Genomic DNA, 27,877 nt, shown 5'->3' on the forward strand with positions numbered 1-27,877 from the left:
TGCGGGATAAATGCAGGAGATTTACTACATAAGTATTCAGATCGTGACTAGAGTGTACGCGCAACCGCACACCAGTCATGATCTGAATTTTAGCGCCTATTGTGACAAAATATAGGATTTACTGAGGATGCCCGCGGCTAGTATAGGGAAGCAATAGCATTGTGCAAGTAAACCAATAACTCGAGCAGTGAGTCTACATACATAACAAAGCAAATACAGCACTGATAACGGTGAGTCGAAAGAAACCCATCAAGATCCCTGGTTTCTTCTCCATGACGAGAGGCTGAGGGCGCCTATAACGCCCACGACCAGCAGCGCTGTGCCGGCACCCACTAGGCTCGGGACATACAGGTACCATGCGCTATCGATGTCATCCTTGCCCTTGACCTCATCCATGAAGATAAGCTCTTCTTTCTTCTGCCTTCTTCGGCGTGGAATGATCACTTGTTCTAAATACAGCGAATCCTCTCCAGAATAGACACTCTCTGAGGCAGAGGGATGGATCTCTATAGATGGCATCTCCAGTTCGTGAGTGCTCCCGAGATCATGATGTGCAATGCCTTCATCAGGAAGGACAGGAATGTCGAGATCGGGCTGCAGAGCGCGAGCACGCTCAAAGTATCGACCTGCGGCTTCCCTATCGCGCTTCCATGCTTCTGTACCGCCTTCTCCTGGCTGTGGCTGTGGCGGCATCCTAATGGACGATAACGTAGAATACGATGCTGAAAGGAAGACAGAAGCCGCTCCTTCGAGATGAAGAAGACCAGCCTCCAAGAAGAGCTTGGACAGGCCCGTCGGGCCGCCAATGCATTGAACATAATAGGAGACAGTTCCGCGTTGCCCTTCTTCAGATGCATCAAGGTGGTCCAGTGATGTTTGGATAGGCAAATAGTGTGTAACCAGCTTCATTGTAGCAGATGGGAGGTGGGCATGATGCCATGCTCGTCTGCATAGACAAACAAGCAGTCAGTCATACACGGAATGGATTTTCAGAACCAGGATCACATACACAAAGCACTCGAATGCTTCATCTTTGTCTTTCCTGATGTCGTAGAGTTCTATAGCATATAGGACGAGACTTGTGGGATCCATATTGTATTTGTACTCCAAGCTGAAATCATATAGCATAGGGACAGGAGCGCATGGCGAAATTTCCTGGGGGATTGGTCCTTGCTATGTTACTAGGTGAGCTCAAGCATGGAGAAGACCCAAACAAGGGAAGCTCACAATTAACGACGGCCAGATGATCGACTGTTCCTTCTCAAGATGAAGTGTCACGAGTCTTCCTGAGTTGGAATGTAGTGATTCCAAAGAGGAGAATGATGATAAAACATGTACAGGCAATGAAGGCGATGCAGGACCAGAGGTAGCATGAATAGAATGACGCTGGTGACCTGAACCACTCGTATGCTCGTCAGCCGAGGAGATAGGCGATGATAGTGCAGGTGAAGGGGTTACAATCTCCTCTGCGTCTGACACTTGACCACTCTCTAGGGAAGCGGCGAAGCTGCTTGAAATTTCTGGATCGGATACGAAGGCGAAAGAAGATTGGGTTGATGTCGTCGAGATGGTCGACGTTGTTCGCTCTCGAGCGGAAAGACGCGAGCTGCGAGGTTCGAGTTGCCACGCCGAGTTTGCCACGTCGACGTGGCTATAAAGACGACCCTGGAAATGGCTATTAAAGATTGCAAATCCGTCTATTCGATGCGAAGGCTTACCTTCACGATGGGTTGTTGCCCTTTAACCCCGGCCAGGAGGTAGTTGCGCTCAATAACCACCTACCACGGTGAACAACCACGGTGAACATGAGATTATACACGGCGAATAATGCAACAGTACTATACTTACAACAACATCCTCTCTTGAGGTCTCATATGGAACAAGCAATAAGACTGTAGCCTGGAATTCGCCCAAGTGTCAGGACTGCTAAACAAACCCTTACCCCATTGGCTTCACCTGATCATGCGACTAGGTAGCGTAAGCCAAATGAAGTGTTAATTATCAGAGTTCCCTGGCTCACCTGATGCCACGAGTATGAGTGTTTCTGGTGCTCGCTCGTCTTCTCCATATCGTTATTGCTGCCAGTCATGAACAACGTTGCAGACAGAAGCGAGCTCGACTGAAAGGAGCGGAGTCAGAACGCTACGTAACCCTCTGCGCATGCACTGCATGACTTGTAATTGACGCCGAGCACAACTCCTTAAATACTTAATTGACCGTTTCACTCATTAATCTCATCAGATACTTCCGGTAAGAAACTAGATGGTAGGTATCGGAAGTACTCATGTACAATACAAGCAATGAACGAGCAGCAAGAAAACAAGGGGTGTGGTAAGTAAATAGGATAGCAAAACGAGTCCTAAGATAATTCAAGGGGTTTCGATACTTTTGCAGTCTGTGCAATTCTCCTCAGCGTATCCTTCTCCGCCTCCATATGCTGGATCAGCATCCCATCCAATCTCTTCGATGACTCTGCCAGTGCTTGCTGCTCCTTCTGCCAGCGACGCACATTCTCCGATCCAGGTGTGTCCGGCCGTTGCGGTGCCACACAGTCGACTGTGAGATGTTCTTGTGAGTGCTGCGCAAGCGTGAGATGGGTGAGAGAGCTCGGCGATGCCTTGACACTCGTAAAGTATGGAGTTTTATGCGGGACGTTGCCCACGGGCTGGTTCCGCTCAGTCGGAATCCCTTGATAATGCGACTCGTTCGCAGCCCTGGCAAGATTGGGGGTAGAGCGATTGCCCAGCTGCATAAGTGATGGATGGGGAGAGGGTACAGGGTACACAGGCATATCCTGGTCTATGTCACTTCTGCTATCATCAGAATCGTCCAGGTCATCCATAGCATTCGGGTGGTTCTGAATGTGGTCGAAAAAGGTGGCTGGTGATGAAGGTGGTGGCGCAGAGTGAATCCCAGATGCAAAGCTATCGATAGAGACATTGACGTCAAGTGGCAGAGGCAAATGGCCCCGGGTCTCGCTGTGACTAGGCATGGGAGAAAATGAGTTAAAGGAGCGGAAGGTGCCTTGGCTAAATTCTGAGGATGATGCTTCATGGAGTCGTGAATGTCGGGGCTGGCGAAGGTTTCCAGAACGATGTGGTGGGGGCGACAAAGCGATGCCTGCTATCGATGAAGAGGGTCTAGGTGGCGGGGACATGGTAGAAGGACGAGGGATTAGAGGATGCGGCGACGCCGAAGAATCTCGCGAATGCGGCAGAGGGTCAACCGAAGGTGATTGGGAGTTCGCGGAATAAAAGCCATTTGACCATCTATCTCTGAAGGCAGACGCAGTTGGAGACGGTTGTGAGTACTCCGAAGACGATGGCCGACGTCCCCCATCGGTTGTTGGCAATGAGATTGCCAGCGAAGGACGAGAACGGATTTCATCGAAACCAGTCGAGTCATCCGTAAACCGAGAGAGACCAGTCAGCGCAGTCATCCTGCTCATGCGATGCGAGGGCGGAGGAGATACACTTAATGATGGAAGCGGTGGCGGAGTCATCATCGGCGTTCTCGCCCACTCTGGTCCCCTTCTCAGTTCGTAGAAATCGGAGAGTATGGGCGAAGATAAGGATTTGCGAAGTATTCGGCGCAGCTCTGTAGAACCTGCGGGAAGATGAGATTGTGAATGAGAGTACTGGGAGGTTCCGAGTTGTCGGCGAGGCGGCGGCGCAAGAGGGGTTTGAGGGACTGGGGTTTCCGCTCGGAGTGGAGTATAGCTGGATAAGCGCACACGTTCCGGGGCCGGAAGACGAGCGACAAGATCTCTTCCCGAAGGTTCGCCCGTAGTGGGTGCTATTGGCGGCTCAGGCTCCTCATGGTGGTCAACTATCGGATTCTCGAGGATCTTCTTGTCTAGCATCCTCCGCGGGTGCATGAGAGCGCGCTGATAAAGTGACTCTGACGAGTGTGGATGGCGCGGCGACCTCGTTGGGGTGGACGGAGCTGTGGACAACGTTACTGCTGAACTGTTGAGCGAGTGTCCAACAACTTGATGCAGCAAAGCCTTTCTCCACGCCTCCTCTTGTGGATCAAGACTTATGGAATGTCCAGGACTACCTGGAGGAGGTAGGCGCTCCGCTAGCACAGCTGCTCCCACGGAGTCCTCGATTCCCAGTCCATGAAGTGCTGAGGCCTGCAAGGCTAGAGTGTAGTTGGCCGACGGGGGAGGTACGTCAACTGCATCCGTGGGATCAATGATCCCATCAAACACATCAACCTTGGGTCTTCGCACACCCCTATCGCGGTCTGAGGGAACGTCTCGACCCTTCAAGTCTATCTCTGCTTGCTTTGCTGCAGCGACAAGATCATCCATTTTCTCACGGACAACGACCACACGTGCCATGTGCTGGACACTCTTCGGTGAACGAAAAGCTTGTGGTGCGCCGCGAGGGCCATAGCCGGATACGATCGTAGAGTCCGATGTCACTCTCAACACCGGAGAACCATCGTAGGAATCTGGGCTAGCGGGTTTAGATCTGGATTTTCCGACTCGGAAATAATCCAGAAATGCAGGAGAGGTTGCCTTTTTGCATGTGGTTACACACGGTGCAAAGTCGGCCGGAGATGGCTTTGAGTGAGCAGGAGGAAGAAAATAGTTGTTCTTCACAAGCAACTGAAGACGATATGAGACATCGTCCGCATTGAATTCCTGCACTGTTGGTGGTCCATCGATGTCGAAAGCTGGAATGACAACGCCATGGTCTTGTGTCGTCGGTGAAAGGGGAGAAGGAGGCGACTCTGTCCCGATGGAGGTAGTGAGAGGGTAAAGCGAGGAAGATGTAGATGATTGTTGCGTTAGCAAGGAGTCACGGACACTACTTCGCGCATGGTCGCTGTCGGTGGGATTGGGACGGAAGGCAGACGGAGGAGACGTAAGCATTGCTCTATTCCCGCGACCTTTGCCCTTCATCTAGCACCTCGTGAGCTCCGCTCGTCAAAGGAAATACACTGAACTTACAGGAATGGTTGGAGTGAACCCTGCCAGTGCTTGGGAGCCTGGTTGACTTTCGGCAGGGGTTGAAGGTGCGTCCTGCGACACAACCACGTGGAAATCGCCTCCTACAGGGCCAAATGTTCCTCCACTCCGTTCTGGATCACTATTTGTTTGCAAGTTCACTGGACTCGAAACCGGACTTGATCTAGTTTCGAATCGCGTAGTAACCGGGGACAATACACATTCGGAAGAAACTGTCGGAACCGGACTAGGAAATGGTTCTGCGCTATTCGCAGCTGAGATATCCAGTACCTGGTCTTCTTCTGCACCATCTGGTCGGGACTCTGTGGTTACCGTTCGCGTTCGTTTCGTTGTCCGCGAACGGCGAGTTAGACTCGCACCACTGTTGCTAATTGTACTTGCAAGCGAATTCGAGCGTGAAGTCCCAGGAATTTTAGAGGAGGAGGGTTCTGGCATGAGTTTCGTCGCTGGCTCATACGTCCAGGACAAAGTACCAATTGAGCGTTATGGGGACTACACAAACTAGGACCTGCAAAACATCCACTAGTAGCAAAAAGCAGTTTAAGGAAAATTACATAAGCTTATACATGTAAAGTGTTTGTTGAACGTTTTCAACTTCAACGTACTAGTACGCCCTTGAAGGCTTGAAAGTCCTTTCAAACATGGCCACTCAAATGCTGCTGGATTGTGAGTGAACACTTGCTCTTACTCCAAGCGTCCTTAACAACTTGTGCTTTAGACCTGCCAAAATTTGAAGGCCTTTTGCCTACATGGCAACTCATAGTCGCAACAATGGCTGTGTTCAACACCATTCAGAACTTTGCGACACTAAAGCTGACCCGCAGGCTTTATACTGGTGTTCCTTCTTCTTCAAGTGGGATATAGTTTTACATTAACGCTACCAGGTGACTGATGTTTCTCCGATCTTTCCAGTCACAGCACTTCAAGCGCGAACGTTCGCAGCTTGGACAATAACCTCTGCGGTCATCCGGGGATATGCAGCGTATAATATCAATAACAAAACGTGCGTCGCTCCCGTTGTGCGGGTCTCCCTGGTTAACCGGATACGATTTTAAGCATTTACGATATGGCTCTCCTCTCGTACCTTATCGCATTTGGACACTTCACCTCTGAGATTTGCTTCTTCCGTACAGCTAAAATCAATGGCGCTGCCCTAAGCCCTGTGATTGTCTCCAGTACGTGTCCTGTGAATCTTTTTCATTACGCATACTCACCTGTACCTACAGCTACGTCGCTGATTTGGATGTTGAAACAGTATGAATTTTATGTCAAACCTTAACCTGACTGGATGAATGTATATGACGAATACTGAGGATATTGATACCATCTATACCCGTGTTTGATCACACCTTGGGGAAGCGTGTGTTGCAAGTTCATTTGTTACGCGGACCAGTGAGTCCACGGCAATCAGCCAATGAAACTTGGAAGCTTGAAGTGCGATAACGCCACTTGCCGCCGTCATGTTGCCCCATTGATCTATTAGCGTTTCTGAGACGTGGCATTTATTTCAACGTCTATCTGCTCGCCAAGCCCAACAGGTCACAGAACGGGATTGTTTTGCTATCGCGTCGTCACTACAACTGCAATGGGCAGCATTTCCTAGGAGCTGCATATCGAGGCAGCACGGATGGCCACGTAACAGCAGCGTTGACGCAGCATGATAACTAGTCACCAAGGTCCAAAGCATCGCTCCATACTGACCACTACAAACGCGAAGTCAAGTGCGGTGCGACATTGGCTTCAAGTTCCTTTGGACTCGCTTTGGGCATTCCCTGAATTCTCGACCGTCCCTTCGCTTACGACGTATGTAATGAAGCACTCCAAAGAAGTGCCACAGGTTGGACTGCCGCACACACTGGCAAGTCATTGAGCGCTAATGAGAGCGCGCGTTTCAGCGCTCCAGCATGTCACTGTATCACAGAAGTATTTATGCAAGTAACACCACGACATTGTCGCAGAAGCCCTGCAGAAGCCCTCTTTTTTCTAGTGCCCCCGCGATGGTGCCGCATATTTCCGTTGGTGAACCATCCGCCTCTGTCAGTGCTCAGTGCTCAGCACTCAACAACGATCTTAGTTGTGTCTTCCAACAACTTGGACGATTCGGATTTGCAAATATGTATTATAGATCTAGCGCTATAATGATTTGTCGCCAAGCGGAATATTTAATGAGCCAGGGCCCAGGACTGAGTGAGATTGTAGATAGCGGTACCAAGCGTGTATTGAATGGATATGCACGCTTAATTGCCAGCGCAGCATATTATCAGCCAATCGAGCGCCATCGTCGCGTAGGTTTGCGGGAAAACTTACTATACTGCACGTTATCTTGGCAACAGGCCGAGTGGTTCTATTGGATCACCAGTCGAGGAAATGACGATACGTGGTGTGATAGCCAAACATGTCGATTAGTATGACGCCAGCTATCGTTACATAGCCAATACAATCAACGATGGCCCAAGTAGTAACGTCCCCCCGCACCAGCGAATAAATTGATCGTATCAAATATCCGTGGCATTAGTCAAGTTAAGCGTGTGATCTGGCATGCGTGGTCCAGCACAATCTAGCACCAGGAAGGGGACCTATTTCGACATAGTGTGACGTCGCGCCTATATCTGTTCCCCCGATCTGGGCCGATATATAGAGTCATAAAGTAAAACATGTCCCGAAGTTCCATGCGCAGAAGATCCGTCGGCGCGGGCAGGCCGAGGGAGGTCGCTACAGAAAGGCCTAGAAAGGCTCGGCGGGGTAATAAGACTTCACTCCAGCGAAAAAAAAGACTCGTCACGTACACAAATTAGTATGTGTGAGTCACGGAATGATTGAACTATACCAGCTTCATTCCACTGTTTTGGAAGCTCCATCAATATGCGATTTTGACTGGCTAACAATGGTCTGTGCTGGCGGTTGACTAAAGGTACCGCCTTAGACATAAAAATGAATCGGGTCGAGATTTCCCCCGCATTACATAATTGGGGTAGGGGCATTGTAAGTAGAATTGCCGAGCAGTATATAAGAGGTGTTCACATTTGACAATTGTTACACCATCCAACCGTTTCAACGTTTAGTTCGCTCATCCCGTCCTTCGTTCTCCCTTGGTTGCTCTTTATAGTTTCTATGTCTGCCGTGCTGCAATACCCCCCTGAGCTGCTGTTTACTATATGCGAATATATCTATGCCGCCGGTTTACCACCATCCGATTCTACCAGTTCTCTTGATCCACTTGCAATTGGCGAGTATGGTTCGCCAACGGCGTTACCATCTTCTATGCCACCGCCCAATTGGAGCGAGCCGGTAGCGCGTAAAACCCTCTCACATCTTTGTTTGGTAAACCATGCATGGTATGAAGCTGCCAAGCCATGGTTATGGCATAAAATCGAGGTTCGTCTGCCCAGGAGCTGGCTCGCTCTGGTAGACGAGATCATCGATCCCGAAGACGACGAAAAGGCTGCTTTGGCAGTCAAAGAGTCTATTCAAGCCGCCACTCATGCTGCTTTAGCTAGCAGTATGGTTATTGGAGCATCTTCCGATGAGGATGCAGCTAGGAGATGGAAGGAAAGCATCATAGAGTCCTTGACTGGACCAGATGGTTCCATTCCTCCTGAGCTTTTGACGCCCCCAGCCTCTCGCGACCCGAGTCCGAGACGTCTTAGGGCAAAAAGTAAAAGTCCCGCACGCTGGAAGATTATGAAGACAATTAGTGACGCCGTTCAGAACGTTATGGATCTTACTGAACCTGGGGTTTATGGTGAGTCGGATCTCGTTTCACTCTTCGTTCTGGGTAACTAACGTGTAACGTTTATAGTGCCAAGACTGCACGATCCCCGTCCTGGTCGCTTTGTTCGACATCTAGACTTTAACCACTTTCGTACCATTGGAATGCGCCGTTCCGTAGAGGATAGCGCAACTAGTCGTTTCGTGACCGGAGAACGTGTCGAAGCTCTTCTCAAGGTTCGACTACTTCATTATTCATTATTCTTCTATTAACTGACTACCGAATTTAGGAACTTCCAAACCTAACTGCTTTCGGTGCCACGGAATACATGGATGGTGCTCTATCGCTTCCCGTTTTGACTGAACTCTTGCTTCGTGGTTCTGCTTCCAGAGGAGGGGGTCGCCCTACTCGTGGACGAGGAATCGTGGTCGATGATTTCGAAGAAGAGGATCGCGAAAGAAGGAGAGACTGCAAGAACATTCAGGCCATGGACCTTACTGGCTGCGTCAGCGCAGTTTTCGTCAGCGCCCTGACAGAGTTCGTTAACACACATCTGCTTCATGAGGATGAATCCTCAAGTGGAAGTGACGATGAAGGTCGTCGTCAGATCAGACGTGCTCGTGCTCGATTTATGCAAGAAGAGCCACTCACATTCCCAGGGCTTCAGCGCCTTGGTCTTCGTGGCGTGAAATCGATTCAACCTCGGATTCTCATGCCGTTTGTTCTCGCATTCCCATCTCTTACTCACCTCGACCTTTCCGCCACCCGAGTCACGCCGGAATTACTCACTGCTCTTGGAAATTCAACGATTTGCCTGCGTTCACTTGCGCTCGCCCGGTGTATACACCTCACGGGGACCTGTATCAGGGATTTCCTCGTTCGTGCACCGGCAGCTGCGCACATCCAGGAACTCACGCTCTATGGTGACCGAACATTCCCATCTCCGCTCACAACGGATGATCTCAATGAAATAATATCTTCCGCGCCGTGTTTCACCTCTGGTGAACTTACTTATCTCGACCTCTCAAGCGCACCTGTGACTAAAGAACTCCTCCTTGACGTCTGCAAACCGCTACCAAAACTGCGGTCGCTTGGTCTATCATATATTCCTGATCTCAAATTAGACGTCATCGCTCGATTTTTAAAGAGCAAGGCTAGGAATGTCGAGGTGCTCACGCTTATTTCGACTAGCCCCGATTTAGATTGGGGCAGGGCCGGAGTTGGGATGGGGGTCCCTCGAGGCTCTGCACAGCAGGCAACGATCGCTTTGCACTCACAGATTATCGGACCGCTATGCACGCCCCCTTACATGTCTACCCTGCGTTCGCAGGCGGTTGTGATGCCTCCTTCACCCACGCGCCTTCGGGTTATTGAACTTTCCGTACCCACTCTCGCTGCCCTCGGTGCTGGCGCCGGGACCTGGAGAATAATCAAGAGCAAAGGCGGCCGAGGCTGGTATGTCGACACGGCCAGTGGCTGGGTTGGCGGCGAGCTCAAGCGGAACCTTGCCCAAGAACATCCCCTTCGGGTTCAGATGCATCGGCTGGCAGATGCCAACGGCAACGTAAATAGCGGTGTTGGATGGCACGCGAGAAAGATGGAAGTAAGTAACTTACCTACTATGGCCGGCGGGAACGGATCCGCTGACACTTTGATTGCGTTACAGGTTTTGCACGGGTGTGGTATGTTAGGTCGCGAGGATGGCCTGTACGGTGCCGTTTCGTTTGCTTACCAGGGATAATGACTCCGAATCGGTTGATGTTTTGTTACCTGCCGTTGACGGCTCCTTAATTTTCGTTTACTTACCAGGGACAATGACTGCGATTCCGTTGATGTTCGTTGCTGCCGTTGACGGCTTCATAAGTATTGCGTTTTATGTATTTGACAGCAGCATTGTCTGTGTCATCGTTCGTCATACCGGCAGATTTACCGCACTAGATGACCTCATGTACTGGACTAATTAGCGCCCTTAGGAGGGCTGAATGTTAATATGGTTGCTCATCATGACTTGTTGGGATGTGTAACTGCAACGTACTCCAAAGTAAGTCTAGAGCTCGAATCCGGGACGATCGCTCGTTGATCAATCGATCACTGATCGATTGTACAAGTGAAATTGTGAGTGATGTAAGTGGAGTCCTCGAGGACAGACCTCACGAAGGCCACTGACGTCTATAGTTGACGTCAACCTCCAATTTTTCGATCTGATATGCCATTTCATGCATGTATGGTTTGGTTTGCGGTGCACGGTCATGGTGATGGTGCTGCGGAGCGTGGGCCTGCGTGGGCAAATGACACTGAATGCGCTTACTGGCGTAGGCCGCTGCACCACTGCAACCAAAAGAATAACAGGGCAATGTTGGCGTAGTTTGCTATCAACGCTGTGGAATAGAGAGAGAGCCATCGTGTCGCCTTTAGTCACTAGGCCCTTCAAACGCTGAGCCTGTCAGACTAGCTAAGGCAGACAATACCGAAAAGTTCAAAGCCAGCAGTACCAGTGCGCGCTGCGATCAATATGCTCACACCTGTAGTCAACCTGTAGTTATGCTTGCACCGCATACGCCCCGCATGTTCTTGTTGTTTTCATTCTCCCGCTGTTTCAGTGGGCCACGCGCTTGATTGATGATGTACTCATGCTGCACCAACGTTGCACACTGTTCTGCATGGTTTTGTTGCAATGATGCTCCCTCACAGCTCCACTGTTCGCAGTACTGGTATGCACACAATACAACCACGCTGTATCGCATTATCCCGCTTTTTTGCATGTTCAAATGTGATTCACCGCGATCCACCATTTTGGTGTGGTGGTGGACTTTTGGCTGAACGCCGAAATTGGCAATACTATTAAATTTACCATAACGTGATTTCTACTGGAAATCTAGAAGGTAGAATGCTGTGACCACGCACCGACTTAAAAGCAACCAACCCCAGCTGACTTCATAGCCCTAAAATCTTCTTTCTGATCTCTGCAACCCAATTGCGACTTGCTGTATCGATGAGTATGCAATGTATGTGTTATACCAACTAAATTCAACTCACCCGATCTACTACAGCGTTTATTTCAGATGTCCCTGTCCCACCAGATGTCTCCTCAGATCACGGGGCATTTTCCCCCGAAAGTATACTGCGCAGGCACACTGCCAATACCGATGGGCGCCATCCCACGCCAGAGCTGTCCACCGATGTGGGACGTAGAAAAAGTACGAGTGACATCAATCGTCAGAAAATGCCCTTCTTTCCGACTCTGCGACACGCTGCGACGGTAATGCTATCCCCGGAGAAACCCATAGGCACAGCTCCCAGTACATGGAGCAGCCTTCGCTCCATCATCCTTTCATCGTGTATGGAGTACTCCTTTGAAGGCGGGTTGTATTAATATTTGTTTGCATAGGGTTCAACGTCTTGCTGGTCTTTATCCCCATATCTGTAGGTCACTCTTGTATCAGCTCAGACTATCTCTCACTCATGGTCGTTCGAAGTGGGCAATTAACTTTGCTCTCCCTGATCAGTATACTCTGATTTTTATTTGTAAGTTGATGTTTTACCTCTTAATTTACCGGGTGCTACAGCGTGCTGTAGTGACGTTTCTCGCCATCATACCATTGGCCAAGGTGATCACAAGCTCACTTTGGAGTTTGCAAATACTGAACACTGAACCACTGTCAGCTCCTGGCATATGCTACCGACGAACTCTCGATAAGGGTCGGTCAAACTTTAGCAGGCCTTCTAAATGCCACGTTGGTTCGTGTTATCATTCACTATTTTATGAAGCAATCTGACGGATGCAAAATCATAGGGAAACGCGTTAGTCCAGATAATTTCTATTGATTCTAATCTAACCATTCGTGTTTCTTCCATAGCGTCGAACTGATCGTCTCTGTGCGTCCTAGTATTGGAAAACTTACAGGGCGAGGCGCTGAGATTTATATTCTAGATCATCGCCCTTGTGAAATGTGAACTCACAATCGTCCAGTCATCTTGTATGTCCTATGAGGTCATCTGTTATCTTGCTTGCAACCCTATACTGATAGTTACTCTCAGTGGTGGGATCTATTTTGAGTAATCTTCGTAGGTATTCTAGCCTTCTATTTTGAAATTAATTGACTCCACCCTAGTCCTGGTGCTGGGCATGTGTTTCTTCGCTGGCGGCATGCGTTTTTCGGAACAAGGTTTTGGACAAAGTACGTGTACTTGTCTAAAATGAAACCTTGATTTTTACTTTGGTGGACAGGTGCGGTGCAATTGAATTCATCACTGCTTACCATTAGCGTCATTGCTGTTTTGCTGCCTGGCGCTTTCCATATGGCATTACAGGGTCAGGCCTCATACAGTGAACTGTCGACAGATTACGACATCCTGAAGACCAGCCATGGTGTATGTGTCTGATATTTTACATGTGGTAAATTGTCCTCACACCGTCATTCAGGTCGCCATCATTCTCCTCTTTAGTATGTCACCCAGAACATAGCTGTCAATCACCTAATCACTTTTATGTAGTTTACGGCTCCTATTTGGTTTTCCAGCTGTTCTCACACAAAGCACTGTACGACGACAACAATCCGGATATACAACAGTCCAGGGGCTACGAAGGACAGAATCCGTGGCTGCGGTTGAGACCTCGCCGTAGGAATGGTAGACCTGTACAATCCTCTGATCCAACGGGTGATGGACAGGCCTCTGGACCTGCTGATGGTACCGACTCAGAACTTGGGCCTCTGCCCACAGACGCAGAGTCTGAGATAGAACCATATATGAGCGTTGGCGTGTGCCTCGGGCTTCTGGTTGTCGTAACTGTGGTACGTGTCCTGCCTACGGCGCAGACAACAATCCTTGAAAAAATTCTCCCTCTAGTTGGTAGCTGTTACTGCCGAGTTCCTCGTAGACTCGATCAATGGTTTGACTGCATCTGGGGCCATCAACAAGGAGTTTGTTGGCGTGATCTTGCTTCCCATAGTCGGTAATGCGGCGGAACACGTTACTGCAGTTACTGTGTCCGTCAAAGATAAGCTAACCCTGAGCTTGGGTGTTGCTGTTGGATCAAGTATTGTGCGTTTGTTTACTCCGATGTCTTACTGTGATTACTGACTATACTCAAGCAAATTGCACTGTTTGTTATCCCGTATGTCTCACCATCGTGTTTCCCGTCACTAGTTTTTCCTAATTTATTTTGCAGGTTCATCGTGACGCTCGCTTGGATTATGGGCAAAAAACTGACGCTCCTCTTCGACCCATTGGAGTCGGTCGTGCTGTTCCTCTCTGGTGCGTTATTATTTCAGCGGGGTGGCATAATGATTAAACCAATACAATCAGTCATCACCGTGAACTACGTCGTACAGGACGGCAAGTCAAATTGGTTAGAAGGCATGGTTCTCATGTGTAAGTTCCGACTGCGTTTTGGGCTGTGTTCATGCTCAACTTTGTGCAGGCTTGTACTTGATCTTGGCTGTCACGTTCTGGTATTACCCTGGTACGTCATGAACTGAGATGAAAATTGCCCAGGTGCTGAGTGGTTCTCCCTTAGGCACCGATGGCATCTTCACATGTTAGAAAGGCCAAGCTAATACCCCTGTTATGAATTATGACCATGCACGCTCCCCTTCTGGAAACCAACCATAGACTAGTAACCAGCGCAACCATCCCGCCCCTTCCAGTAGTTTCTTCCCGACCTATACCACCAGTTATAACAAACAGTCAAATAAAACACAGCAGCGTTAATGGGATGCCCGCACGATCTTGACATGTATCCTCTCACAATGACATGGACATCGTTGTATTGTTTTTGTATTATGTTCACTCCACTGCGCCGGATGTATGTATCACCGTGTTTCACATTATGTGTGCCCTGCTGTCGAGACTCAGTCGAGTCTTCACAGGGGGGTCGATGTGACGTATCGCCGTGATACTATGTCTACTTTGCCGTTTCACGTATATTGATTATGGATTCTGTTGCTTCTAGCTCAGTTATGATACATGCCAATGTTATTCATTTTTGACTTCCTTCTCAAAGTGTCGATCCAGTGTCAGCATACATGAACGTTAAGAAGCTTTAGAGCTTCGCCTGAGTATCGGTATTAACAAGTGTCACTGCTGCTGCGGCTAGCACTGTGGTTCCCCGCTCCTTTGTCTTGGTGGCTAACATGAATGAAGGTTTGACGTCAGTACCTGGCCCAAAGTGGAAAGAGGGATATATCGGACGTACAGAAGATCACCTTGTTGCCTGTTTTCCACATCTCAGTAATGAGCGTCTCACTAGGGAATACTACACCAGAAAAGCTGCGGGGCGCGTAAGAGCACAGGATTTCGCCAGTAATGGGGATAACGCTCACCGAACTTTGATGTCCTTGTAGGCGCCAAACGATTGCAGGACATGCTTGCCTGCGATCCCCATGAAACATAAACCTAAATCGAGTTTCAGATGTATCGATACATAGCCTGGGCATAGAATTCAAATATTACCATGAAGAATGGGCTGATCGAACCCGCCAATTGCCGCGAAGCTGGGGTCAATCTGTATGGGATATGAAAGACTACTCGAACCCCGAGTACGGTGTGCGACTTACATGTAAAGGATTATAGTCCCCACTTAGTCTGCATACCAGCGTCAGAAACACAAGAAGATACAGCAATGACTGGGAGACTGACCTGTATAGTGCAGCTTGCGAGGCATTTGTCTTCTCTTCGATCACAGCATCAGGTTGACGCTTTGGGGGTGTGTTTGCAGCTGTGGCAGCACCTCTATCTGTGGCAAACTCAGATATGCGCCAGTGTTCGATAGATAGAAGCTTTAATACCTTTACCCGAACGCTTGCCACCAAAGCCACCGGCGCCTCGAATGAATACCGTTATTTGATTTTCGAAGATGACGTTGCCTGTGGCTACATCTTTCGTGTACACTATAGTGGTGACCGAAGCGGCCTTGCCCTTATCCAGGACTTCCAAAAGCCTGTGCGATGATGGTGGGATTTGGCAGGAAGAAGACGTAAAGATGGATGAACCTGGTTTCATTTACAAAATGACCCTCTGTAGGTATAGGGCTCCTGATTGCCAAATACTGTTCGCCATGAAGAAGCTTAGCCTGAAGCGCGTGATTAAGCCCCCAGGGTGTATTTAATTCTGCCATGGCGCCTCACAGGATTGAAGTTCGGCAACCAGCCTAGTGAGATACCAGAACTGGCTGCAAATTGCGGAATGACTCCGAACGTTGGGAGCGCTGCAAACTCGTCGTGGCTTTCGTACGTCCATTGTAGGTCTTTAGCGGTCGCGCCGACGCCAAGGTTGTAGAGAATGACGTCGCGCTCGGTATATGTGAACTCGTGGTCTTCTGGTTTGTCTTTCTTGGCGTCGGCGACGAGTTGGGAGTCCTCTGGATCGGTGAAGATGTCTGGTAGTTTGGACATGGTGGTGGGAAGAGTGAAGGACGTAGAATCACATGCATAAGTATGTAACTTAAATTGGTGCCGGCAGGCAGACCAAGTAGCAGGAACATAATCGATCCTTCACATTTATGCCTAAATTCGCCCTGGCGTCCGCACATCAAATGATATGGTCAGTCACGGTGTCGCACTCATCGCTATCAACCATACTTATAATGATGTTAGTTTTTGCCAAGTTGGTGCTTCAGCCGTTTCAACAATCTGCTCATGGACCATAACAGGGTATAGATTAGTATGCAGCTAGCGAGTCTCCAGTCTCCTAACTTAACCCTGATTGTGCCAGGTTCGCCTTCGAGACCACTTGAACTTGCACTGGTTGAGTATGGTCTCTCTATCGTAAGCAGAGTGGCAATGGCGAAGTATTCTGATGGACGTCTCTACTGCGGTAGTGATGGTATGTCTTCCTTGGTCAGCATACCCAGGGTCTAACTGGCTTGTGTACCTTGCTGTAAGTAGTCAAGACTGTCGTCCCTTAACCGTTACGCCAAAGGCAGTGATAATGAAAGCTCACGCTTCATTATCTCGGACAGGTATTTATGCTGATTATGGGAACTCAGGTAAGCCAACGGGCTTACACTTGCTCATAGTTCTTCATTGCGCGTGGAACGTGAACATGCTTCCGAAAACGTGGACGATCATCTGTCACTGCGGTGGTACCCTTCAAGTTGGCTAAATGCCCCTTTTGGGTGATGTCTGGTATGCTCTTAACGTGCTCTGATGCAACCTGTTGTGGCGCCGGACCGCACTGATATGTGCAGTATGCGGTACACAAAATGAGAACACCGTGGAGCCCCTAGATCATGTCTGTCTTAGCTGCCATCCCACGGGATGCCTTCTATGGATTACACACCTTATACCCGACTTCAAGCGAAGTTGTTTTGTTACCATAAACAAGTATGAGTGCTTTACAAGGAACTCAAGCTGATGCGTTCTTGTGGTTAAACGTGAGTGCAAGTTCTGTTATCAAGTCAATCCTGGATCACCGATGTCTCGTTCCAGTACGGCCATGGTGCGGCTGTTGTCCATTTAATCAGCTGTTTTCGTTAATCTGCTTCTCCTGATAGTTGCATTGACATCGCTCTGGGTGAGCTATGGAAGTTATCATGTGCTTGGCAATCACTCACAATTCTTCAGGTTTATGACTACATACTTTTCATGCCTGACTCAGTAAGTGAAATTTGGCTTGAATGTTCGAGAGTCCTCTGAATTATAGTCTGTGCAGGTCACTTTCATTGTTGAGTCTCGGTGGGGGATCGGCACATCGTTGTATCTCGGCTGCAGTCACTTGCCATTTGCCTTGCTGGCAGTGAACATGCTTGGTGAGTGTCTAGTGTGCACCTCCGTATTTTCCTTCCTCACGACGTACTGCTTCCACGATCCTCTCAGCGGTTTTTCAGCCTGAAGCATCATGGACTGTATGGGCAAGTAGTCACGGCGCAGATGTTTGAATTTAACTCATATCCCAATCATAGCTTTGTCGCTCCTAGTAATAGCGATTATCTGTGAGTCTAATGATATTTTACCCTGATCGCATCATGCTGACTCTGCATCCGACTCCTTATTAGATCTAGGGTTTACGGCGTTGCTTGCCGCTGAGTGTGGGTCTGTCAATCAAACTAGCTAGCGGTGATTCTCATTCTAACAACTGCACAAATCCCTAATTATTCAGGCATCTTCATACTCAGATCATTTGCAATATGGGAACGGCAGAGAAGGTTTATGGTGTTCAAAATCATCAACGCCGTTGTGAGACCAATACCCAGAGGTACAACCAACTGCAGATAACGATGTCTAACTCATCTTCCGCAGGTTTATTTAGTGCAAATCATCGTCTGTTTTCACGAATTTACCTCGTCATTTTCCGGTGTGTACCTTGGACTCTTTGCCTGCTCAACTCTTAATTCATCATAAAGAAGAATCTTCGGCGCCTGGGGTTTTAAGATATGCGGATACGAAGGCAAGCTCCTCAGTGATTGCGGTGTATAGCGTGCTAGCTGTTGCCGAGTTGGGTAGGTACATATTAGGAGCTGCTGCTATATGGGCTTGAACTGACTGCACGCCTTTTCATGCACGCAATTTCAGAGATATTGTTGTTTGTGCTGTATCGCGCCGTCGAGAACCATGGTGGTTGAAGGACCAATAACTATCTTATGCGTGGTCTCATGTAGCATGACATACAATACTTCTACTGCGGCTTTGGTCGGTGCTCAAAATATTGACTTGCTAAATGGTACAGCTTTTTCCCTTGATGTCGTTCTCACCACGATCTTCCTTCCGGTAAGTTGCTGTGCACACTTAAAGTCGTCACATTAACACGAGGCGTAGTTTCCAGTCGTACATATAGTTGCAGTGTTTTTTTTATTCCCACTTTAGAGGAGGTGATAGTTACTTATTCGCTAGCAGGTCTCAGGTCGTTGTTCAAGCTCTCTTGGTCACGCGAATGCATAGGGACTTCTGGAGATCGAACCGCGCCTCTTGTCACATCTAAGGAGGGGATCTCCCTCATAAGGTTCACGGCAGCAGCCCCAGGCGTTATGTGACGGTGTATTTCCTCCTCCAAATCATCGTACAGCTAACACCCAATCGATGAAGAGACAGTGTTGCTCGCACAGGATGGGAGCAAACAATGGACGATCATATTACATCATGCTACAGAGAGCTAGAAGATTTAGATAACTTAAAGGTGTCATGTTGAACATGCGCCCGCACTTCGGGAGCACCCAATACGCGTTATTTATGCAGTAATAATTACACAGACTCGTCACTATCAGCTCCAGAACTTTCGTTGCATGCTGCTTGGAATGGCAACATCCATCAACTCCATGCGTTCGCCTAAGCTAGTCTGTTGTGCGAGGTATATGCTGGGGGTGCGACTGGCGTCGGGATCCAACAAAATGCCGTAGGGTGCCGAATGGTAGGATGTAAGTCTCAATTGAGGGTCGCAGTTTAGCTCTAGTTTCCCTTGGCAGACCATATAGAAGGAGGTCATTTAGTTTACCCTTGAGTGTCTTCCTTGCCTGGGACACGGGGAGCTGGATGGAGGACATTGCTGGGGCGATACGTTAGTGCCTAACACGTAGAAGACAATTCCTCACGTGTAGGGTGCGTTAGGAGAAGAAGGGACATCCTGTGTTCCAATGCTCACTTTCGACGCTGCAATGAAGAGTTGGTATCAATTGTCGTACTCGTCTTCTTAAGATGCACAGTCCAAACCGTGCTGATGATAACCACATGGGTAAGCTAGGAGCAAGGTTCAATTTAGTTGTGTTATGTAGCTAAACTGTAGCAGGGACAGGCATCCCTCCCGTCATAACAGTGAAACATTTTATACGCTTTCAGCGCCCGCTGATGACACATCTACCGCGGCTAGCTTCTCCTTTGCCTATAAAAGTGGATGTTTCAGTAATAGTCGTAAGGATGGGTGTTCATCGCTAACCTGCGCCAGGAGATCACTTTCTACCTCAGGCAGGCTTTCCCGCATATCACCTTCCCGAGGCACAACCTCCCATCTCGTTGGTGGATTCTCGATGCACAAGCAGATGTCTTCTGGGATATGCAACCCATGCTCTGCATTGAAATCTTCTCTTACCTGTCGTTCTTCTGAAAACATTATCACTCCCTCAGTAACTATTCTCAGGAAGCGATCGGAATGAAAGGAGTAAAGCTGACCTTCAGTCATTGCCCTCAGCTGCGATATCATCCCTTCTACAATCTTCTCTGCTGCTTCTCTGTACTGTCTTCTCCTCCCGATCTCAACAAGGAGTTTCTTGAATGACGTTTGGTACTGGATAAAACGGTGATGAAGGTCTTCGACGACAAGAAGTTGCTGCTGGAGCCCGTCGAGGAGTTCTTGGCACGCATTCTGTCGAGAAGTATCAGATCCTGACCTCAGCAAATGATGTAAATTGTTACCTCGACATCTTGTTGCTTCTGTAACATGTCAGACATAATTTCACCTAGCTCGTCGAGGTCATTGAGAGTCATGGATTGTGCGGTTAATCGTTCTTGGGCAGCTGTCTTTGCTGTGACTAGTTGTTGGCTAGCGGAATATAAGAATGCTACATAATATACATAACAAAATGTTGACTTACTGAGCGCCCTCGATCGAGAATGCTTGTTCTTCTAGCTCAGCCATGATAGAAGGTAGCTCTTCGGTATCACGGTTCATGTCTTTCCAATGCGTCAGTTAAAAGCTAAATATCAAGCACTAGGCGGGAAAGGTAATTCCAGTACCTTGCAAGTCCTCCTCGCCGAATATCTCTCCAGCTTCGCTTTCTTTCAACGCGTCCGCCATCTGCTCATAGTGGGAAGTAAGACTACTGAGGTGGCGTGCCATAAGCTCCGAAGGCTGCTGCTGTGCATTCAATATGTCCTCTATTGAAGGCACGTCACTAGACGATGGGAGAGACTCGCGGATGGATGAGATAGCAGCTGAGAGTGTTTCTGGGTAATCATACGTTGAAGCCATAATATCCTTTCCTCGGATTGAGTCCGGTGTTCTCCTGAGGATGCAAGAGGTGAAACACTGACATCTAGCCTTGTTCTATCGCTCTCTAGTGTATCCAGCACATTTTCAATAGCACCCTCGTCCACGAAGTCACGCAGAGTCTTCCACTTAGTCCGGTCTGCGTTCTTGCCGTGGCGGTCGAATGAGTTATCCCGCACAGTAGCGGAAGGGCTCTGCTGTGCATTGAACATTTCATTGCCATTCTTGCCATCAATGGAGTGCTGGCTTCCGAACAGGGAAGAACCAGAGGAGGTCTGGTGGAAACCAGGGGGTACTAGCTGTGCCCCGAGAGATTCAAGAATATTGTCGAGGGCTTCAGTACGTTGCGATCGTACAGCGTCCCATGCCTATCAGAAGCCGAATTGTGAGCATCATGAGGTCGATACAAATGAGGCATCACACACCTTAACTTGCTTGTCCAGCTGGGCGCGTTTGTGCTCGATACTCTTAGCAACATTCGCTGCAAGCTATAATCACATAAATTCCAGTTTGAATTTGAATTTGTGGCGATAACCACGCACCTTGAGCTGCTCAAGGACGGCTTCGGTGATCCACTTAACCTTCGCGTCCAGTGCAAGCACGTCTACCGAACATTGTGCAGACGCGTTTGAAAGACTATTGACCTTGGAACAAAGTTGTTCGCCGTGTTGAAGAGCTTTCTTGGACTGTAGAACTAGAGAAACGAGATGGGGCTGTCCCGGTGGTGGGGAGGCCATGTCGATAGTTTGCTGTGACTCCGTGAGCGTACCAAGGCTAAGCGCTAACTTCTTGAATTGCGAAGTGGCTGTGCTAGTAAGATGACGCTCAGCTCAGCGCTTCTTGATCATGACTGAGTCTATGAAGCTCTGATATCTTTATTTCTTAGACTAAACTATGGATGAATCGAAGATGCGTTCAACTGCGCTCTGCTTGACTTGCTCATCGTCTCTTCTGCCCAAATTCGATCCAGACTTATTTATGACCGAGTGCTGCAGTCGCCCCATCTGTCCTGCCTGTATCAGCTCAAACCCTCGCTTGAGGAACTATAACCCCTGCTTGTCCTGCTTGGGCGGCGTGGGCGTGGTCAGCTCGGCTTCCGCTCGGAATATTCGCGCCGCTACAGTGCGGGACGAAGATATATTTATTCTGGGAGATGATGAAGATGATGAAGGCGAAGCTCACGAGCTTGCTCCGGCGTCCCCAATCTCCAAAGTTGCCCCGCCTGCATATCCCCTACCGGTTTCGTCGTCATCTAGCCTAATCAGTGAATCAACACTCATCACCCAGACCAGCAATGCTTCCGCAGGACATGCGGAGGTTGTAGTCGCTGACAAGCAATGTATCCCCTCTAGATATTACATTAATCCCAAGGACACACTACAAGGGATTGCTTTACGTTATGGAGTTAATGTAAGATACGCTGCACGCATCAATGGTCATCACTAACTCACGCCATGTCATCGTAAAGGGTCGGGAATTGTGCCGCTTAAATAACCTACCCCCAAGCACCCTTTCCACCACCCCTCATCTACTCCATACCCGCACTTTTATCGTCCTACCACCCTCCGCCAAGTCACTCTCCGTCACGCAGGATGCGGACCTGGACGCAAGAGCAAGGCGCGTCCGTGAGAAAGCCACGAGGCGTTTGCAAATGCTGACGAAAGAGGTAGACTGGCGCGTGGCGAAGGCATACGTAGCTCTGGCTGATGATCCTGATGAAGAGGCTGTGTATGGCATCAAGTACAAGGAAACGGGCGGCGTTGGTATAAGCAATTTGGAAGCACGTGCGGCTGATCAGTACCTAGAAGATCAGGAATGGGAAGAGGAACAGAGAAGAGCTGGCAAACGCATCTCGGTGAAATCGCTACCACTGCTCCAAGGCAGAGTTGTCGCATATACATGAGAACGCCACTATCGTTCCTAGCGATCTGTGCTTGTTACCAGTAATACCATGTTTCTTACGGATCTATGCAGCCATCACGTGCACGCAGGTTATCTAAGGTTATCTATCCTTGTCGACTACTCAAGTACTCAAGGCACTAGTGAAACATTCGCAGGTGAGTGGTTGATTCGAGCCACACGTTGTAGAGACCTTCTCTTCGCACGAAAAACTTGCAGAACAGAAATCAATTAATCACCATTGCTCCGAAACCTTGCACTCGATATTTCCGGCCCGAAAGGGTGTCAGTCGCCACCAACTGGCGTCAGCTCAAATGACATACACGATCCGTTGTGGTTTTCCCCTTGTTGTCATTTTTGATAGTGTGCTTATCGCCATGCGCCCGGTGTCAACCCATCGTGCGAAGGAATAGATCGGAACTATCTGTGACGGAACCCTCAAGTTGCATCAACTATTTCTTCAACGGTCTCAGAGACTTATGTAGTTACCTCGCCTATGGACTTATACTTGATTTTGTCTCCCGACTGTGCATCAAATCCATGGATGGTAAGGAGGTAAATTTTCCTGTACAGTCTGATCGATTTGTGTAGAAATTGCGAGTCTGAGCTACTCATGACTGAACCCACCATTTCGGTGATAAACTTTCGATGTGCAGGTGAAGATGCAACCTGGAGGGATTAGGCCGCTACTAAGTACGTGCCCCTAACAGATATGTGTCACAATCGATCGTCAGAACTCAATTGCTTCAAGCACGAATCATATGTGAAACACTCGTGATCTAGTATATCTACTCCGAGCGGAGTACTGGCGCTCGCTTCAGTACTAGGTAACCTCAAGCCATCAACGTAAAGGTCAGTTGCAGCAGAGGGATATTGATTCAGCATCAAACTTGGACCTACAATGTGCTAAATGAGGATAAAACATTATATGGCTAGCTATAGAACTCGGTGGCGGGAATCATATACCTAGCTATAGAACGCGAGCAACCCACAACTAAGAGATAACGAAACACGAGGTCCGTTCTCAAAGCGCTTGGTTGGAGAAGTTAGGCTAACAGGCGAGTTTGCAGAAGTCGGATAAACGTTCTCAGTGTCAGAGATTATCCTTGTTCCAGAAGTCAGTCCCGTTCGTGCGCTTTCCAATTGTCATTTTTTATTTTTGATGGTGTTATTTGCAATGCTGGCATCCTGTAACAGCCCCAGGAACGCCCGACTTGTATAGCAGGCCAGCACCACTCAACGTTCGTTGAACCTTCTAGATAGGAGTCAACGAGTCATCAGACTATCGTGCGCAACGCCATCACCTACTGCAATACCCGACCTATTGAAAATTCCAGTGAATCGATGGTGCAAAACCCCAATTCACGGTAGGTGGATTACGCAAAACTAGCAACTTCAAGTTACAGTGTCTGTCGGCAGTGCTGAGCCTACTGTGAACCGCGAAATGTTGACCGAGCGGCTTTGCGCGGCATTATAGGGCATTATGCGGCAGACACAAGTCCCCTGGACTCTTGAGCAACTACACGTTCCATTTTTTTTCAAGACCCGGTATTTTAGCCTGAAGCACCGGAACCTGCCTTCCAGCCCACACTGGGTCTAGTAATCCTCCTCTGGCAGCTACTCAGACGCCGTAACTTCATATCAGTGTCATCGGGAGTCGAAAAGACGTACTTATGGAAGCCTAATGTGAAGTTCGTGTAGAAGAAGCCCATACCAAAGCCGCAGAGCACGAGCGCATAACTGTGGCGGTATGCCAAATAGGAAACGTGCTAAGATAGAAGATAGGCAACTTGATCGTGACGCGGACAATCGGGCCAGATCTGAGATCTAGCCTGGCATGCACTGTCGCTCACATACATGTCCTCATTCGTTGGTACAAGTAAGACATCTAGTAGTCTCATCGTGCGCCTCTCAGTTGGCCGTGCCACCCGTATGAGTCAGCATTAGACTAGTAAACCGCTACTAGCGCCGTCACAGAAACTATTTCTGTCCCCCTTCGACTCTCTCCTCACCGTCTCTACCGCACGCTGCAGTTCTGCAAACGACAGATTGTGGTCAACCTCAGCAGGAACGTCCTGCAGAACGCAAGTCTTCCGCATAGCACTCCCGGGCCTGCCATGGGCTATGCTTGACAACACAATCGCGCTGCCGATACTACGAATACCTATGCTCCTTTCCTCTTCTGATCAGTTCCTTCTCTTCGTGAATGGGGTAATTACCGTAATACTTAGCTTTGCAGAAATACACTCTAGCGTGTACGATGATAGATTGGGTGGACTGGCAAACTCTTCGGCCGCGCGGCCTGAACGCTCAACGTGGGTGCTCGGACACAATTTCATCTTGTGTACACACTTACCCACCAACTGTACGTATCGATTCCCCAAAATGTCAGTCTCGATGATTTTGGATATATGTATACAATTCACGCGAGGTTTCACAGAAATCATTAGCTCGAACGTTAGTGGATTTGTACATGTAGGCTGAAACAATATCAACGACATACTTGGCAGATCTCGCGTCATTTCACTCATAGGGTCTATAGCTAAATATTTAGCGCTAAATGCTCAAGTTTGCATCCTACTAATAGCAGTTTCTAGGACAGCTTGCTTTTCCTGGATAGGTAACATTAATGGACTTACGAATGACGAAAGTCCAGATTGTGAAAGGGGTGGATCCAGCTTCATGAGATAAAAGAAGGCCGGCAGGTAAAAAACTTCATCTGCCACTTTCTTTCCCTCTATCTCGTGCTCATGTGTCGCGACGTCGAACCCCTCGTGAAACCAGTAAATCCACCGTTCCCCTTGGACGATTCATTATACTGTCTAGAAGCCGAGGAGATTTCCTTCTTCAAAAGACAAACTAACATTCAAGATGAACAAGCCTTGAAGACACATATTATCGATGTGCAGAAGGCGGCATACAAGGTGCTCTGCGGTTTTTCCGAAGATTGGTTGGATATACTTAACCCGAACTTTAGGTGGCTCCCTATGCTTGCATCCGAGGATTTGATTTTGTGCAGTGAGTGACAACCTGGAACCGCGAAGAACATAGTTACTCACTTTCGTCGTAGCCCAAACATCTCTAAACTCCATAATTACGACCACATTTTGAAGCGTGGCTCTAAAGGAGCAATCTTGCTCGATATCGGTTCTTGTCGTAAGCAGACAACATCCCAGTTGCACGTCCCTTCTAATTTTTTTGCAGTTGGTGTCGACGCTAGGAAGGCAATTGAGGACGGGTTTCCGGCCCATAATATCATCTCTTCTGACATCAAAGAATGTTGGTTCCTTCAGAATCCCTTCTTTCTCTCACTTACGAAATATCTTGAATCACAGCATTTTGCGAGCTGGGGTGCAAGCTCTTTAAATCAAGCTCGGAACCAAGTTGCTTTATTCCTGGCGACATATTTGACCCCGCATTTCTATCGATTGCGCGGCCAACCAGCTCTGTCCCAGAGGATACCATGCTGGACATCCAAACGGTGCGATCATTAAACGACCTTCGCGGTCGCGTCGGTGTCGTCCACATTTCCAAAGTATTTCATCTATTCGACGAGGAGAAACAACTTGAACTTGCTCGCGCCTTGGGAGGTTTGCTATCCTGCGAACCTGGCTCCATAATCTGCGGCAATCACGTAATTGGGTCGGAGAAAGGCATCGTTCATCTTACGCTGCTTGGCGTCGACATCACCTACTTCTGCCACTCCCTCGAAACTTGGACTATGTTATGGGATGGCGTCGTGTTTGAAAAGGGTCAAGTAAAGGTCGAGACGAGCACATCAAGCATTGACACAGGCGGCATTGCTTTCCCTGTCTTATATTGGTCTGTTACGAGACTCTGAAGGTAAATTTTGTGGAAGAGCACAGACGGTTTACATAAATACCGAGAGCAATCTAACCTTCCGCTAGTCACCCTGCCAGTACCGCACATTGCCAAGTTACTATTAAAATTTGAAATAGCATATTCGCTCTTGCCGCAATGATATGCAGTATGCATGACCGACTGATATGTGTGCTCGCATGTTGGCAAGAACGCTTGTCAGACCAAGGATACCGACACTTGGAGTCAGCCCAGGGTGCGCTGTCTAGAATTGTCATTTTTGATGGTATACTTGGTTGGCAGCCGATTGGCGGTAGGTGGGCATGAAACTACGAACAACTTCAAGTTCCCTGGTAAGTTATACTATATACATGTCGGCGTTACCGAGCCTGCTTTGAACCATGAAATGTTGACCAAGCCACTTTGCCCAGCGAATACTCGACATCATGCGGTGGACACTAGTCCCCTGAACTCTTAAGCAACCTGCTCTAGATATTTATTTATTGCCTGGTATTTTAGCTTGAAGCACTATAAACCGCGACACCTGTCGGGGAATCTCCATTTGAGGAATGGTCGGAGCAGCAGAATTATTATTATTAGACCAATATGGGCTAGATGACAGAACCGAGTCAGAAGCACCGGGAATTGTCGAAAAGACGTATATACACGCGAGGCCGAATATAATGAAGCTCTTGGGAGACACGGTGTGCTCAGTCAGCCAAAGCCCATACGACTCAGGAACGTGCCAAGACAGAAGATCGGGCAACTCAATTGATTGCTGGTAGATCTAGCCCCAGGCTAGATGCATACGGTACATCGCTTACGTCCTCATTCGTTGCAGCAGGTAGGCACCAGCTAGTACTTGGTCTCCTCGTCTGCCTCTTTGCCAGCCACGCCGTCCTTCGACTCCCCCCTCACCGTCTCTACTGCACACTGCAGTCCTTCAAACGACAGATTGTGGTCAACCTCAGCAGGAACGTCCTGCAGAACGCAAGTCTCCCACTCCCGCCATTCATGCTTGACAGCACAATCAGCGCCGCCGACACGAATATCTATGCTCCTAAATTCCTCTTCCGATTAGATCATCTATTCCTTCCCTCCGTGAATAGGGGTGATACTACTTTGGCTTTGCTGTAATTAGAGAAGTGTAATGGATTGGGTGGATTGGATTGGCAGACTCTGCGGCCGCACGGCCTGACTAGTGACTCGTGTTCAATGTGGGTGTTCTGAAACATTAATTTCATCTTTGTATGCACACTTACGTACACCTCGATGCCCCGAAATGTCAGTCTCAATGATTTGGCTATATACGATTCTCGCAAGGTTTCAGAGAAATTACCAACTCGAGCGCCAGTGCCCTTCATGTGCAGGCTGAAACAACTTTCATGCAGCTCGATATCTGCGGATCCTACTAGCAGCTTGCTATTCCCGGATAGGTAGCCTCTTACGAATGACGAAAGCCCGATTGTCAAAGGGATCATGATCCAGCTCCGTGGTCTTCAATCTGTGCTTCGAATAAAAGAAGGCCGGCAGGAAAACAAATTCATCCTCTGCTT

The 27,877-nt window shown here is 48.6% G+C and overlaps 10 protein-coding genes across 10 annotated transcripts; 6 read left to right on the forward strand and 4 right to left on the reverse strand.

Annotated features, from left to right (window-relative positions):
* Positions 1-142: 142 nt before the first annotated feature.
* On the reverse strand, positions 143-2,131 carry EDB91DRAFT_1148452 (uncharacterized protein). The gene is made up of 7 exons (XM_041319333.1): positions 2,021-2,131; positions 1,957-1,968; positions 1,849-1,899; positions 1,719-1,778; positions 1,228-1,665; positions 1,010-1,173; positions 143-946 (listed from the first exon to the last, which is right to left on the reverse strand). Exons 1-7 carry the CDS (start codon positions 2,087-2,089, stop codon positions 250-252), a joined length of 1,491 nt encoding a protein of 496 aa, XP_041174408.1. The 5' UTR covers positions 2,090-2,131; the 3' UTR covers positions 143-249.
* An 86-nt stretch (positions 2,132-2,217) lies between these two features.
* On the reverse strand, positions 2,218-5,474 carry EDB91DRAFT_633435 (uncharacterized protein). The gene is made up of 2 exons (XM_041327956.1): positions 4,961-5,474; positions 2,218-4,912 (listed from the first exon to the last, which is right to left on the reverse strand). The coding sequence occupies exons 1-2, from the start codon at positions 5,411-5,413 to the stop codon at positions 2,360-2,362; spliced, it is 3,006 nt and encodes a 1,001-aa protein (XP_041174409.1). The 5' UTR covers positions 5,414-5,474; the 3' UTR covers positions 2,218-2,359.
* Positions 5,475-5,548: 74 nt separating this feature from the next.
* EDB91DRAFT_1148457 (Erg28 like protein-domain-containing protein) lies at positions 5,549-6,326 on the forward strand. The gene is made up of 5 exons (XM_041319334.1): positions 5,549-5,644; positions 5,697-5,831; positions 5,891-5,981; positions 6,035-6,153; positions 6,205-6,326. The coding sequence occupies exons 1-5, from the start codon at positions 5,620-5,622 to the stop codon at positions 6,255-6,257; spliced, it is 423 nt and encodes a 140-aa protein (XP_041174410.1). The 5' UTR covers positions 5,549-5,619; the 3' UTR covers positions 6,258-6,326.
* Positions 6,327-7,946: 1,620 nt separating this feature from the next.
* On the forward strand, positions 7,947-10,691 carry EDB91DRAFT_1148462 (uncharacterized protein). The gene is made up of 4 exons (XM_041319335.1): positions 7,947-8,720; positions 8,778-8,923; positions 8,977-10,290; positions 10,354-10,691. Exons 1-4 carry the CDS (start codon positions 8,090-8,092, stop codon positions 10,426-10,428), a joined length of 2,166 nt encoding a protein of 721 aa, XP_041174411.1. The 5' UTR covers positions 7,947-8,089; the 3' UTR covers positions 10,429-10,691.
* Positions 10,692-11,749: 1,058 nt separating this feature from the next.
* Positions 11,750-14,631, forward strand: EDB91DRAFT_1148474 (calcium proton exchanger). The gene is made up of 19 exons (XM_041319336.1): positions 11,750-12,025; positions 12,076-12,110; positions 12,164-12,212; positions 12,264-12,295; positions 12,351-12,425; positions 12,481-12,488; positions 12,545-12,563; positions 12,619-12,664; positions 12,726-12,752; positions 12,800-12,865; positions 12,916-13,058; positions 13,111-13,132; positions 13,182-13,480; positions 13,536-13,730; positions 13,781-13,803; positions 13,858-13,943; positions 13,995-14,060; positions 14,110-14,151; positions 14,206-14,631. Exons 1-19 carry the CDS (start codon positions 11,911-11,913, stop codon positions 14,229-14,231), a joined length of 1,374 nt encoding a protein of 457 aa, XP_041174412.1. The 5' UTR covers positions 11,750-11,910; the 3' UTR covers positions 14,232-14,631.
* A 1-nt stretch (position 14,632) lies between these two features.
* Positions 14,633-16,114, reverse strand: EDB91DRAFT_1205448 (hydroxysteroid dehydrogenase). Its single transcript, XM_041320697.1, has 9 exons — positions 15,815-16,114; positions 15,680-15,759; positions 15,476-15,627; positions 15,327-15,423; positions 15,245-15,272; positions 15,141-15,192; positions 15,011-15,083; positions 14,884-14,957; positions 14,633-14,816 (listed from the first exon to the last, which is right to left on the reverse strand). The coding sequence occupies exons 1-9, from the start codon at positions 16,079-16,081 to the stop codon at positions 14,731-14,733; spliced, it is 909 nt and encodes a 302-aa protein (XP_041174413.1). The 5' UTR covers positions 16,082-16,114; the 3' UTR covers positions 14,633-14,730.
* Positions 16,115-17,013: 899 nt separating this feature from the next.
* Positions 17,014-18,249, forward strand: EDB91DRAFT_1084354 (uncharacterized protein; the record flags this gene model as incomplete). The annotated part of the gene is made up of 11 exons (XM_041315753.1): positions 17,014-17,061; positions 17,117-17,126; positions 17,182-17,201; positions 17,252-17,284; positions 17,340-17,436; positions 17,590-17,619; positions 17,683-17,715; positions 17,787-17,863; positions 17,927-17,981; positions 18,031-18,126; positions 18,200-18,249. The coding sequence occupies 11 exons, from the start codon at positions 17,014-17,016 to the stop codon at positions 18,247-18,249; spliced, it is 549 nt and encodes a 182-aa protein (XP_041174414.1).
* Positions 18,250-19,442: 1,193 nt separating this feature from the next.
* Positions 19,443-21,340, reverse strand: EDB91DRAFT_1251286 (autophagy protein Apg17-domain-containing protein; the record flags this gene model as incomplete). The annotated part of the gene is made up of 8 exons (XM_041323361.1): positions 19,443-19,499; positions 19,554-19,979; positions 20,030-20,156; positions 20,209-20,287; positions 20,351-20,591; positions 20,648-20,971; positions 21,029-21,091; positions 21,146-21,340. The coding sequence occupies 8 exons, from the start codon at positions 21,338-21,340 to the stop codon at positions 19,443-19,445; spliced, it is 1,512 nt and encodes a 503-aa protein (XP_041174415.1).
* A 76-nt stretch (positions 21,341-21,416) lies between these two features.
* On the forward strand, positions 21,417-22,532 carry EDB91DRAFT_1148502 (uncharacterized protein). The gene is made up of 3 exons (XM_041319337.1): positions 21,417-22,013; positions 22,072-22,400; positions 22,455-22,532. The coding sequence occupies exons 1-3, from the start codon at positions 21,498-21,500 to the stop codon at positions 22,504-22,506; spliced, it is 897 nt and encodes a 298-aa protein (XP_041174416.1). The 5' UTR covers positions 21,417-21,497; the 3' UTR covers positions 22,507-22,532.
* Positions 22,533-25,062: 2,530 nt separating this feature from the next.
* On the forward strand, positions 25,063-26,637 carry EDB91DRAFT_1148518 (uncharacterized protein). Its single transcript, XM_041319338.1, has 5 exons — positions 25,063-25,426; positions 25,480-25,520; positions 25,573-25,658; positions 25,707-25,781; positions 25,838-26,637. Exons 1-5 carry the CDS (start codon positions 25,253-25,255, stop codon positions 26,341-26,343), a joined length of 882 nt encoding a protein of 293 aa, XP_041174417.1. The 5' UTR covers positions 25,063-25,252; the 3' UTR covers positions 26,344-26,637.
* The last annotated feature ends 1,240 nt before the right edge of the window (positions 26,638-27,877 follow it).

Source organism: Suillus paluster, assembly GCF_016628075.1.
Source record: "Suillus paluster strain FC165 chromosome Unknown EDB91scaffold_52, whole genome shotgun sequence".
NCBI classification, from domain to species: domain Eukaryota; kingdom Fungi; phylum Basidiomycota; class Agaricomycetes; order Boletales; family Suillaceae; genus Suillus; species Suillus paluster.